We start from the raw sequence: 14,089 nt of genomic DNA on the forward strand, positions 1-14,089 counted from the left end.
AGCAGAGCAGAACCCTGCCTGGTCCTTCTGCGCCGTCCTCTCCCCTTCCGGCGCTCCATCAGACAGTGCTCCGCTGCCATTCATAGGGTTCTCACGGCCAATTTTTTTGGAAGTCGGTGGCCAGGTCCTTCTTCCTAGTCTGTCTAGTCTGGAAGCTCCACTGAAACCTGTCCACCATGGCTGACCCTGCTGGTATTTGAAATCCCGGTGGCATAGCTTTCAGCATCACAGCAACACGTGGCCATTAAAGTTCAATACTTTTTATTGAAAGTATACTTTACATCTTATACAATGTACCCTTTTTAATGTCCAGTGTGGTAAGTTTTAGAGTCACCACCACCCCGATCAAGATATAGAACACTTCCATCACCCCAAAAAGTTCCCCGTGCCCTTTGTGGCAGCCCCCTTCTGCCTACCCCCAAACACTGATCTGATTTCTGTTGCTAGAGTGTGGCATTTTCTAGAGTTTTATATAAAAAGAATCATACAGTGTACATCCTTTTTGTTGGCTTTTTTCACTCAACATGATATTCTGAGATTCATCTATGCTGCTGTGTCTATTTGTAGTTCATTCTCTTTTGTTGCTTTGTAATAATCTATTGTGTGAATACACAGTTTGTTTACCCATTCACCTGACAGTGGAGATCTGGGTTGTTCAGTTCGGGGTTCTTAGGAATAAAGCTGCTATGAATATTCCGGAGCCTATGTTTTTAACACAAAGTGTACACTCACCCTATTGCAAAGGATCGTGGTATGAGTATCATTAGCCCCACTTTACGGATAAAGAAACTGAGGCCCAGAGAGGTGAAGTCACCTTCACAAAGGCACACAGCTCATTGGCAGCAGAGCCAAGATTTGAAGCCAGGTCTGTCTGTACAGCTCCAAATCCTTTGAAGCCCTCTAATTGGTAGGTCGCCTAGTGAGCAAACCAATTAGAGGAATTTCAGATTCAATTCCACTATTCACTTACATAGATATTTATCCATGTTATGTATTTATCACCGTATTAACTAGCTCTTTTATTTTTTGCATTCTGAGTCTTTGACATCTGGGGCTTTGCTGACGCTGGAGGGACTGCCCCTCGCAAGGTCAGGCAATTCCTAGATATAGTAAACAACTCGCCCTTGAGTGTGTTCCTCTAAGGCAACAATCCAGAGCCCACACCCTCACCCACCTCCTTTATTCTGCCCTCATGCTCCAGGCCGCCATCCGCCTGCTCTGCTCACCCCGGGGCCGGGTCCCAGACAGCTAGGGACAGCCTCTGTGCCCCAGAGCCTGCTGAAATTATTCAAACTAGCCAATCCTAAGCCTGCTTACCCCTGCTCACCCACTCCTTCCCTCAGAAACCATAATAAAGGCTTTTGCCCATGGTTTCCCCCCTCCCTCTGCCTCTGCCTCCTGACCCGTCCCACCCCCCCCATGCCTCCTTGTGTGGCCCCCCGACAGCGTGCATGCCCCCTTCTCTTGGGATCTGCAAATATACCATCTATCTTTTCAATGGCAGTCATCTTCTGATCTCTTGGCCTTACCATACCTAAATCATAATGAAACGTATATTTAAACCATCACACACATTTATATGGATTTCCTGAGCATCTCTTATGTGCCAGGCACAGTGTTGGGTCCTGGGATACGGCAGGCGATGAGACAGACCCGGCTCTGCCCTCTGGGAGCTTGCAATCTCGCAGGGAAGCATGACATTAAACAAAGATGTACACAAATAAATCAATCACCATCGAGAGACACACCAAGCCAGGAAAATACAGGGGAGCTAAAGGGGATCATATAAGGGGGACTGAACTCTGCCCAAGGGAGCCCAAGAAGGCTTCCTAGAAGAAGAGGCCTGAGGGGTGAGTAAGAGTCAGTGGGAGCGGTCTAAGAGCGTCCCAGGCAGAGGCAACAAGGGTGAAAGTTCAAGGCGGGAGGGTGGGTGTCTGGGGGTGGCTGGAGTGTTGCGAGGTGGGGTTGAGGCAGGCACCGGGCAGTGGGCTGTACGAAGATGCTGGACTTTCTTCTGAAGAGGAATGGAAGCCAAGGAGGTGTGTAAGCAGAGGGGTAACCACACGGACAAATTTATCATCTTAGACGGATACGGCCATTGCCAGAAAACGAAGTGAGCCCACCGGGGAGACAGCAGGGAAGAATTATCCCGACCTCTCTCTCCTCCCGCCCTCCATTCTCCCACCATGACCTCCTATTGGCTGATCCCAACAGGAAGTCATGGTGCAAAGGAGCCTGGGTAATGTAGTCCATAGACGTATTCCTCCCAGGGCACATAGCATAGGAGAAGGACAGAGAGACAATCTGGGGACACATGGGAAATCACCAGCATCAGCCTCATGGGAATCACATATTATATGTTGGTCACGGAGGGGTTCAGAGCCTGCAGTCAGAATCCCTGCCCCTCAGCAAGGACTGCTGGTGGGGTCACAGGGGTAGTCTTCCCGCACTTATCAAGAGACCATTTCTCTTCATGCTGTGCCAACCCCTCTTTCAGACCCCTGCCCCTTTACGAACCCTCTGTGTGGTGGAGTGTGTGGGCTCTGGAGCCAGGCTGCCTCGGTTGAAATTCTGGAGCTGTGTGACCTTGGGCAAGTCCCTTCACCTCTCTGAGCCTCAGTTTCCTCATCTGCAAAATAGTGGCCATAATGAAACTTACCTCATGGGGAGGTTGTGAGCAGTCAAAGAGACCATGTAATTAACCATTGGCACAGGACCTGGGATGGTAAACGCTCAATAAATCTAAGGCATGATTATTAGAAGGATGGTGTTGCCTAGTGGTTACCTCTGTAGACTCGAGCCTGATTTAAATCCTGGCACTGTTTGCAAATTGTGTGGCTCTGTGCCTCAGTCTCCAAATCTGGAGAATGGGATCATTTGTTTCTACCTCACAATGTTGAGTGTTATTGTGAGGATTAAATTACTTGTTCATGTAAAATGCTTAGAATAGTGCCTGGTACATATTATATATTCAATAAGCATTTATTTATTTATTTAAATCATGGTCATTGCTTTTATTTATTTATTTTTTGTGAGGAAGATCAGTCCTGAGCTAACATCCATGCTAATCCTCCTCTTTTTGCTGAGGAAGACCGGCTCTGAGCTAACATCTATTGCCAATCCTCCTCCTTTTTTTCCCCCAAAGCCCCAGTAGATAGTTGTATGTCATAGCTGCACATCCTTCTAGTTGCTGTATGTGGGACGCGGCCTCAGCATGGCCGGAGAAGCGGTGCGGCGGTGCGCACTCGGGATCCGAACCGGGGCCGCCAGTAGCGGAGCACATGCACTTAACCGCTAAGCCACGGGGCCGGCCCTCAATAAGCATTTATATGAATTTCCATTATCTTCTGCTCTAAGCCTCCATCAGAACTAGAGCATGCATTGTCCCCAGCCCCAGAGAGACCCAGCCCTGTGTCAGGAGTACAGACTGTGGTCACAAAGACCTGAGTTTCAATCTCTCTTGAGTTTTCCTGTATGGCCTTAGGCAAGCCACTTAACCTCTCTGGGCATCACTTCCCTCATCTACAGAATGAGATGATGGAGCATGATAATAGTACAGGTTCACAATCACTTGTCTCCTCTTCTGAAATCCAAAAAACTCTGAAAGCCTTGCACCAAAAAAGCAAAACCATTTGCAAGAAAGATCTACACTGACATGAGGCTATTTATGGTCTTAATTTATTTCACTTCATGTTAATAGCCTACATTTCCCTACAGAACACTAATGGTTTTGCTTACGGGAGCTGCCCAAACCCTCCTGGGAGGTGAATTGTACAATATAAGATATAGCCACTGTATTACTTTTCTAAAATCCAAAACTCTCTCAATTCTGAACCACATGTGGCCTGAGGGTTGGGGACCTATAGTGCCAGGCCTCAAGGGTTGGGAAGATATAATGACTTAACGAGTGTGAAGGACTTTGCACAGTGCCTGGAACATAGGCTAGCTGTTACTGTTTTTATTCCAGACAAATTATTTCATCCTTCCCATCGGCCACTGGAAGCCCACGGGACAGAAGAAAGCTGTGTGTTTTGAGTTATCTTGGCCATAAGATCTGATAACACCCCTTTTTAACAAAATACAGCCCTGGATAACTTCAGGCAGCCCATGGAAGTGGTTTCCAGAATGTTTTTTAGCAGTAGATTGTTTTTCCAAATTAAATCTAACGCGGATTCCCCAACATATCAAAGAGCAGACGATGATTTCATCAGCATCCATTTATTTTCTAAGTTCATATTTGTACAATATCGCATCCACCACAAAGAACAATGAAGAGTTTTAACGGAACCCACTTTGGAAATCGGGGGATTACAAAGGCCAGCTGTGCGTTCCATCAGGCAGCACATCCAATTTACTTGGGAATTTTCATTTAGGATTTGCTATGCCAGTGATATCTTGACTCACACAGGTAAGTAGCTTGGAACGACAGCTTGCATTGCAATCTCAAGAAACTCTTCAACTGGTCCAGAAAAACTCTAAAGAGAAATGGTAGGAGATTTGAATTTTATGGGCGACACTGAACAACCTCTCACATCGTGTATCACCAATATGAACGCTGTATGGGAAGCACCTGAAACCCACAATAAGCACAAATGCAGTTTTAATACTGCAATATGACGATAAGAAATGTCACACTGTCCCCTGTTACTGTACAACGATTGTGCCTTGATGGGGCAACAGCATCCCACAGACAAATGTGCCTGGGTTTGTGTAGCAGTAACTCAAGCTCAGACTCGGAGGAAACAATGCCTGCAGTAGTTCGATATTCTGTGAGTGGGTGTGCCCATGCTGGAAATTTACAAGGAATAAAAAGATCAATAGAGAGCTACAAACTCTAGACCATGGATGCACTTGCAAGTTCAAATACATGCGTGAGGATGGCAGGAAAAGCTTCATCCCAACCACTGCAGAACAGAAAAGGATGCTGATGTTGATGGTAGAGAGCCAGCTTGGGGAACTGACCGCAATCAGTCTTCCAGGTTTTAGCTTAAGTCAACGCATATGTGAACTCTAAAAATTCCTTCTGTCTTGACCCCTGCTGGAAATGCAAGGACCTAACAGGAGTTTCTCACTGCCTGAGGATGGGTCCCTTGCCTGCCCCATCCCTCTGCCAAGCTGGGGGTGTAGAGAGAGAACCTCCACTTTTGGTTCTGCTACAGGGGCAAAATGGGGTAGCCTTGCAGAAATGAGAAAGGTGGTCGGACGCTGGAATTCACAGATATGACTGATGCCCGCCACAGTAATACATTGCGGGGGTCTCCACTATTACAATTTATTTGGTAAGAATCTGAGCCTCGTGTGTGTGTGCGCGCGCGCGTGTAAATTACATTTTTGAAAAGAAATTCAGCTCAAACCTTTGCAGATCCCTAAACTATTGGAAGTTGGCAAATTCACAGGACAGAAGCCCCTGAACAAGAGCTCAGTCTATCCACGGATGTTCTGGATTTTACCTGATTGTGTTGTTGTTTTTCACCATCACGGGGCACTCAGCTTATAGACTCGGGGACTCAAGGTGAATGTGTTAATCGCTAACCCTTGAAGGTGACCTGTTACTTATTTACCTCCTTTTGGACCATTCCCTCGACGTCTGGCCTTTTGTTCTTTAGAGAGTGGAGCGCGCCCCTACCCGCAAGTCAGAGCTTCTGGGATCTAATCTCGGGAGACCCATACCCTCATCCCAGGTGCCAGTCAGAGCAGAACGGTCCCACGCCTGACCATCCTCATAGGGGAGACCCAGCGTCTAGAGAACAGTGACAGCTTTTCACAGTCACACAGAGCGGTGAGTTCCTCAGACGCGGCAAGCAGGCAGCTCACGTGGACGTGCCTGATCGCCATGTGCAAAACAGGGAGGCCCAAACCGAAGAAGTTTGTGCCAGAGGGACATTCAAGGTACCTCCTCTTAAAAGACAAAAAACGGCTCTAGACTTTGCAATGACAGGATTTCCAGCAGGGACCAAAGCTAGTGGGGTCTGGGCCTCCTCCCCGCGACACACACCCAGCAAGAGGGGCTGTCCCCACCATCAGGCCACGGGGGATGGGGAAGGGCCTTTCTCAGGAGCAGGGATCTCCCTGACACGTTCTTCCTGCTTGGCTTTTCCTCAACTCCGGTACGGGACCTTCTTCAAGACCTTGGAATCCCAGACCCTGTTTCTCCTCTTCATTTCCCGCAAACACTTGCTTACGCGGGCGCCTGGGGCAGCCCGCGGTCTCCATGGCAACAGTCCGACGCGCTGCTCGGCTCCCACTGCGACTGCGCAGCTGGTCCCGCGGGGCCTCCGGGATGTCAGAGGTTGTTTGCGGGTCTTTGAGACGCTTCCTCGCTCCGAAGTTACCCTCCCCCACTCAATAGCCACACACATACTCAGGTATTACTCCCACAGTCTCCAGTGTTGCCCACAACTACTCAAATATTACCCACTTGAACTCATATATTACGCTCATACTCAGATGCTACCCACACTCTCAAATGGTACCCACGCTCACTCCGATGTATTCAGTAACTCAGATGTTACCTGCACCTACTCACATGTGTAATCTGAGTGCCGCGAGGGCAAGGTTTGGGTCTGTTTTGTTCCTGGCTGTATCCCCAATGCCTGGAACAGTGCCTAGTACACTGTAGGCACTCAGGAAATGTTTGTTGAATGAATGAACGATCCACCCTCAACCAGGTGTTAACCACACCCATCCAGATGTCACCTGCAAGTTAACTCAGATAAAAATACGCACCCTCACTCACACTAGTCGGATGTTACCACGCTCACCCATGATACCCATTCTTACTCAAAGTTACCCACTCACTAGATTGATACCCGTCCTCGCTCGTATTATCCACACTCAGTGGCATTCCCCAAACTTACTCCAGTGGTACCCACGCTCCCACAGGCGTCACCCACACCCACTCAGCTGACTCCCATCCTCACTCAGCCGCCCCCACGCCCACCCCACGTCAACTCACGGCTTCTTGTCAGGCGCGTGGTGTCGTCGTCGGTTTTTCCTGCGCTTCTGTTTGCCCTTCTTGCCATCTCCAGCCTTGCTCTCTTTCTCTGCCAGGTCCAGAGGTGGCACCCCGTCCCCCCGGGCGGTGGCCCCAGGCCCCAGCTTCTCCCCCGGCCCGGGCACACAGCACTTTGAGGCAGGCAGCTCTGTGGGGCCCGTCACCGTCCGGCACAGCTCCCGCCTCAGGCCCCGGGCCACATCCTCCACCGTCCTGCCCTCGCTCTGCAGGAAGAGGTTCAGCTTGGTCAGGAACTCAATGTCCTGCTTCCGGGGCATGTAGACCACTCTCCACGTGCCGCCCTTGCCCTTGATCTCCCTGGGGATCACGGCGTAATTGATGTCCTCCACCAGCCTAATGACGGCTGCCTTGGATCTCTCTTCTTCCAGAAAGGCCTTCCCAGCCACTTCGAACTTGCCCAGGGGTTTTAGCGGGACGCGGATGATCTCTTTGAATTCCTCGTGGTTGCAGTCCTCCGGGATACCCAGGATCATCAGGGACTTGTAACTGTCCACCTCGAGAGCCTTGCACCCGCGCTCCAACAGCGCAATGTCCCTCAACGCCGAACAGCATCTTGCCCAGCTCTCTGAGGCAGCAGTATGCCCACTCGTGGACACCTGCGCTGCCTCGGGAATCCAAAAGATTAGCCAGGATGCCACGATCCCTTCCCGAAGGCTGAGTGAGAGAGAGGCTCGAGGGCCCAATTTGTCCAGCTCCGTCAGGGATGCCCCCGGCCCTGCCGGCAGGGCTGCACAGTGTCCAGCCTTCTGTAGCCTCCCCCTGAGAGGCCTCTTGGGAATCCCCAGGGACTCGTGAGTGAAGCCGAGGTGAGCGTCTGGCAGCGGGCTTGTGGCTCCCGAGTCCTGGGCAAGGCCACACCAGGAAGGGTGTGAAGATGCTGCTTCCCGTTTCTTGCCTCCAAAGGTCTCACAGGCCCTGGCAATCTCCGCAGATCTGAGACTATCTCCCTGGGGCTGCTGCCACCAGGGTGTCGTGGGTGGGGACCCCACAGGCAGGGCAACTTGTCCCTCGACACTGGCCCGGAGGCTGCCCTCAGCGCCCTGTGGGGGGCTAAGAGGACGTGGCCGCTGCACTTGCTCTGGCAGTGACGTCACTGCTTCCAGCCCTCTGCGGCCCAGCCGTCTCCATGGCAACCACTAGAACATCGCCTTTGTCAGTGGCCCGGCCCAGCCGCATCGAAATCAAAGTCGGAGGGGGTCATTCAGAGGTGAGGGGTCAGCCACCCCCCATCAAAAGTGTCCCCCCTTCTTTGAGAAAATGGCCTATTCCAGGGGAAGGGGGACAGGGAAGATACGCAATGAGCCTGGAACATCTTTTGGGATCAGAAAGTAAGGAAATGCTCAAAGAATGATGAGAACAGGTGGAAAGACACAGGAGCCAGCTTGAAGGGCTCCCGCTGACCAAATCTGGGACAATTTGAGCATCAATGTTAAAAACGGGAGTAACAGATCCTAACCCCTGGAATAAACTGCGAATCCATGAGTCCATGTAGATATAAGTAAAGAGATAATTGGAGGGCCGACCCCGTGGCTTGGCGGTTAGGTGAACGCGCTCCACTGCTGGCGGTCCTGGTTCGGATCCCGGGCACCAACTGACGCACCGCTTCTCTGGCCATGCTGAGGCCGCGTCCCACATACAGCAACTAGAAGGGTGTGCAACTATGACATACAACTATCTACTGGGGCTTTGGGGGAAAAAAATAAATAAATAAAACTAAAAAAAAAAGAGATAATTGGAAAGTTTGGTGGAGGAATGTGGCTTATGACTTGTCTCATCTAAAACTTATGAATCAAAGGGAACAAAAGTATATTTTGTGGAAAGTCCTCGTTTGTAGGACACACCCACTGTAATATTCATGGATTATATTGAGGATGATGCGTCAGGTTAGCAATTTACTCTCAAAATGGTTCAGAGGGACAAGAGTTCTTTGCACCATACTTGCAACTCTCCTGTAAGTTTGTGATTGTTTCAAAATTTTTTAAAAAGAAATGTCCTGCACATGTGATCCCCTTCACAATGTCTGTTCCTCCCCTCCCTACCCCAGGAATAAAAGCCATAAAGTTTGGGTTGGATTGACACCCTCCAAGCTCCCAGCTCTGGGGATGGGCACTGAACGGCTTGAACTAATCCGCATAATCCCGCCCCTTTGCCACAGCGATTGGCTCAGAAATGGTCGCCTAGGTAACTGGAGGCTAAGCCAATCAGTGCATTCCATCTCCCAAGTCAAGAGATCGTTTTAAGGGCTGGACGCGGGAACGTAGCTGAAGACTTTTGTGACTGGTTATGAGGAGGAGTACTCTCTCTTTCTCCCTAGATGTAATGGAATAAAGATGGGAGCTCCAGGAAGCCATCTTGGAACCATAAGAGAAGTCATTTTAAGGGTGAATTCTGGAAGGCAGAGCTCAGAGAACCACAGAGAAACCATGCCACTATCCTGAATGACATCATGAACCTCTGGATCAAACCATCCCTGAAGCTTACTCAGTCTGAAATTTTTTTTTTAATTGAAATACAACATATATAATGAGAAGTGAACAAACTGTAAATAAAAATCTGTAAACTGAGCACGTTGGATAACCTGCATCCAAATCAATAAATGAAAATCATCAGGACCTCTAGAAGGGTGCCCTATGCTTTCCCTAAGTCACTATATCCTCTCAAGGGTGGCCACCAAACTGACTTCCAACAGCATAGATGAGTTTTTTCTGGTTTTGTATTTTATATAAATGGAATCACCTATTATGTGCTCTGTGTTTCTTGGTGTCCACATGTGTACCTATCTGTCAGTTATAAACCTAGGTAAATGGTAAGCTTTAGTAGATAATGTCAGATTCCCAGCTTCCCAACGTAGTTGTACCATTTTGCACTCCCACCAGTAGCATCTGAGGGTTTCAGTTCCTTCACATCCTCACCAGGATTAGTTATTGCCAGACTTTTCCACTTTGGCAGTTCTGCTATGTATCTCATTGTGGTGTCACCAGAGAGGAATCTTGTTGTGTTTTTAATTTGAATATTACTAATGACCGATGCCATCAAGAATTTTTTTCAGATGCGTATTGGCCACTTGGATATCCTATTTTGTGAAGAATCTGTGAAAGTCTTTTACTTGTTTTTCTATTAGGTTGTCTTCTTTGTCTTATTGATTTGTAATTCTTTATGTAATCTGGGTATTACTTTGATTATTTTAAGCTGATCTGAGTTGGATTTTCTGTAACTTGTATCTAACACAGCCCAATTACACGGAAAGACTCATGAGTATGTACCGTGTCCGACATTTTCCTCTGTCTTTTTCACACCTTGTAATTGTCATGGCTATAAACTGATTATTTTTACGACAGAGGCAGCACAATATTGGCCTAGCATCTATTGAGAAACTTCTCCCTCTCTTTTAAATTTCAAAGACACTTTTCCCAACTTTCAAAGTATTTCCTCCTCTGGGTCATCCTGAGAGCAGACTGGACGAGTGGAATGCTTGGACTTGAGGGCAGGACCAGCAGGAACCTGGGGGTGACCCAGGATGTGAAAAGTCCTTCAACTGGGAATCAACCTGAACTCCAAATTTGACCTCTGTATGAGACCTTTCATCCAGCACCTGAGAATGACACCCCCATCCATCCACGAGTGCCAGCACCGAATGACAGGTGTGTTACATCAGTGAGAATATGGGCAGTGTCAGAGAAAGAGTGGGTGGTGATAGAGTGGCCCTGGACAATGTCTTGGGGAATGTCCATTGTTAGTTGGAGGGAAATATTTGTCAGAGGCCACCAACTGCAAACTTAAACACTGGAAAGTGATCTTCAGATATGTTTTATTTGGCCAACTCTACTTTTCAAAAATTTGAATCAATAGCCAACTTTCACATTCCAAATTTACAAGAAAATGCAGATTTCTAGTTTCCCTTAAAAATGAGGGAATTTGTCAAAATGGACCCTCATTCTCACCTAATTAAAAATCTGTTGGGGCTGAGAAGTTTCTGCCTCCCTTTAGATGGAGCAACTGCTCTCTAGTTTTCCACAGACCCCACCAGCCCCTATTGCCCCACAGTCAGCTCCATTTATGCATCTATATTACCTGCCTTGTCTCTGTAGGTATTAGAATTTGAGATGCCTAATTTACACTATTAACTGTCACCATGAACTGCTTTTGTTAATTCGCCCTTCAACATCTTTGAGTAATTCTCCATAAAGGAATTAAACACTGACTCATGGTGGAGAAAGCAGGTCACCCTGGGCCCAGCACACAGAACCTTCACTTCTGTATCAAGCTCCCTCACAGCTAACTGATGTCCCAGTCTAGTGGGAACTCCCTTCAGACTCCGTTTCTTGTCTCCCTTCCCCATCAGGTGTCATGTTCTAGATCCTCTTATGTCATTTCTCCCCTATGTCATTTCTTCCTTTCTTCAGCCTGTGTGTACAATGATTCCTCAATTAGCGAAGTTAAATTACTTTCGGATGTGGAAGGAAGTAGGGAATAGTTTTGGTCTCTTTGATGCCAGGTTGGGGCTTTCTAACAATATTCATGTTGATAATAATAATACAACCACAAATACTACTACTAAGAATAATGGTTTTAACATTTACTGGTTAACTCCTGTATCAGTCGCGATAAGTTAGGTTATCTAACCAAAGCTCTGCACACACATTTCATTTTACAACAACCCTATGACATGGGTACTATTAATGTCCCCAATTTTATAGTCAAGAAAACTGGGGATCAGAGAGGTTGATTTAATTGCCTAAGGTCACACAGATAGTGAAGGGCAAAGCTAGACTTCCTTCCTCAGCACCCTGACTCCTAGGCGCCAACATTTAACCTCATAAACACCACGCCGTTCCCTGAGAAGAAGGTGCCTTATTGGGTCACCTGGCTTAGTTCCTGTTCTGTCATGCAGCTGCTGTGTGACCTTGGACAGGCCGCTTTCCCACTCTGGGCTGTGTGGTGATTTTGTTCTGTCCAACTTAGCTAAGCTGGGCCTATGTGGCCCAGAGTACCTTTCCCTGGGTGGCTCTGGGTTAGCGTTGTCTAAAAGAGACATTTTCACGAGATTTAGACAGCAGAGATGAATCAACAGCCATTACGGTGGGAAGGTCTGCGCAGGACCCGGGTGCCACAATGGCTCATGCGTGTTGTCACCAACCTGTTGGCTCACTTTGTTGGCAGCATCAGACCTCAGCTCCACCCGCTCCCACCGGATCTCCTTTTCCGGCTTCTGTGAATATGGGGCCGGCTGCCTGAGCAGTGACCTGGGGGAAGGGCACCAGCTGGTCCTGCAAGCCATGCATGGAATGGAGGCTGGAGGTGGTAAGAGACAATGGGGCTTCCAGTTTGTTCTCACAGGTTCCAGGTTGTTCTTGTAGGTTCCAGTTCCCCGACTACCCAGCCAACTGGCCTACAGAGACTTAAAACCCAACACTAGTTACAGAGACACCGACCTTGCGTATACTTTTCCTCCTTCAACCCTCGTGCACCTGGCTTAGTAACTTTTTTTGATGTCCCCATCACCCCTTTCTGAGTCTGCACTTCCCCCAGCTTCCCCCACAATTGCCTGAGGTCCGATCCCCATAATAAGTTCCTAGTCCCGTGTCACTCGCAGGGGACCTGCTTCCCTATTGAGCACTGACGGGTCATAAACAACCATAACTCTTCTTTACAAAACAACAGCCTTCGACTAACCATTGCTTTTCACGTTTTCCAGTAGAGAGAACAGAAGGAAGACGTGCCCTCCCATCTAGCGGTATTAGGAAGCAGCTTTTTGATAGAGATTTCTTTGAAGTCTTATTTTGACAGTAAAATTTTGCATTCGACTCCATAACTTAACACTGTCCATTTTAATACAAAGATAAGTTTTCCCTCAAAAGGTGAAGTAAAATTGGCGATCAAAAATATTTGCCACGGGGAACGTAAATTGGTGCAGCTACGACGGAAAACGGTATGAAGGTTCCTCAAAGAATGAGAAATAGAACTACCATATGATCCAACAATTCACAGCTGAGTATTTGAAGGAAACAAAAACACTAACTTGAAAAGATATCTACACCCTCGTGTTCATAGCAGCATTATTTACAATAGCCAAGACACGGAAACAGCCTAAGCGTCCATCAGTCAATGAATGGATAAAGAAAATGTGGTGTATATATATGCAATGGAATATTATTCAGCCATAAAAAAGAAAGAAATCCTGCCATTTGCGACAATGTGGATGGACCTTGAGGGCATTATGCTAAGTGACGTAAGTCAGACAGAGAAAGACAAATACTGTATGATCTCACTTATATGTGGAATCTTAAAAAAAAAAAAAAAAACTCTAACTCATGGAAAACAAATTGGTAGTTGTCAGAGGTGGGGAGTGAGGGATGGGCAAAATGGATGAAAGTGGTCGAAAGGTACAAACTTCTGGTTACAACATAAATGAGTCCTGGGGATGCAATGTATAGAATGGTGACAATAGTTAATAATACTGTATTGTATATTTGAAAGTTGCTAAGAGAGTACATCTTAAAAGTTCTCTTCACAAGAAAAAAAGATCTGGTGGCTATGTATGTGTGGTGATGGGTGTTCAAAGAAATTTGCCATGACTGTTGGTGGGATTATAAATTGGTGCAGCCACTATGGAAAACAGTATGGGGGATCCTCAAAAAATTAACAATAGAACTACACGTGAACCAGCAATTCTACTTCTGGGAATATATCCAAAGGAAGTGAAAACACTAGCTCGAAAAGATATCTGCACCTCCACGTTCGTTGCAGCATTATTCACAATAGCCAAGACATGGAAACAACCTAAGTGTCCATCAATGGATGAATGGATAAAGAAGATGTGGTATATATATACAGTGGAATATTATTCAGCCATAAACAACGAGGAAATCCTATCACTTGGGACAACATGGATGAACCTTCAGGGCATTATGCTAAGTGAAATAAGTCAGACAGAGAAAGACAATATTGTATGATGTCACTTACATGTGGAATCTTAAAAAAAAAAAACTCACAGAAAAAGTGATCAGACTTGTTACCAGAGGTGGAGGGTGGGGGGAGGGGAAATTGGAGGAAGATGGTCAAAAGATACAAATT

General features: G+C 47.3%; 1 protein-coding gene across 1 annotated transcript in view; it reads right to left on the minus strand.

Moving 5' to 3' along the window:
• Positions 1 to 6,951: 6,951 nt before the first annotated feature.
• The window catches only part of PNMA8C (PNMA family member 8C), a 30,565-nt gene continuing 23,427 nt past the window's right edge, over positions 6,952 to 14,089 (minus strand). Inside the window, exon 2 of the mRNA XM_058530719.1 lies at positions 6,952 to 8,055. Coding sequence (XP_058386702.1) covers positions 6,952 to 8,055 — 1,104 coding nt within the window. The remainder of the gene's footprint in view (positions 8,056 to 14,089) is intronic.

Source organism: Diceros bicornis, chromosome 34, assembly GCF_020826845.1.
Source record: "Diceros bicornis minor isolate mBicDic1 chromosome 34, mDicBic1.mat.cur, whole genome shotgun sequence".
NCBI lineage: Eukaryota > Metazoa > Chordata > Mammalia > Perissodactyla > Rhinocerotidae > Diceros > Diceros bicornis.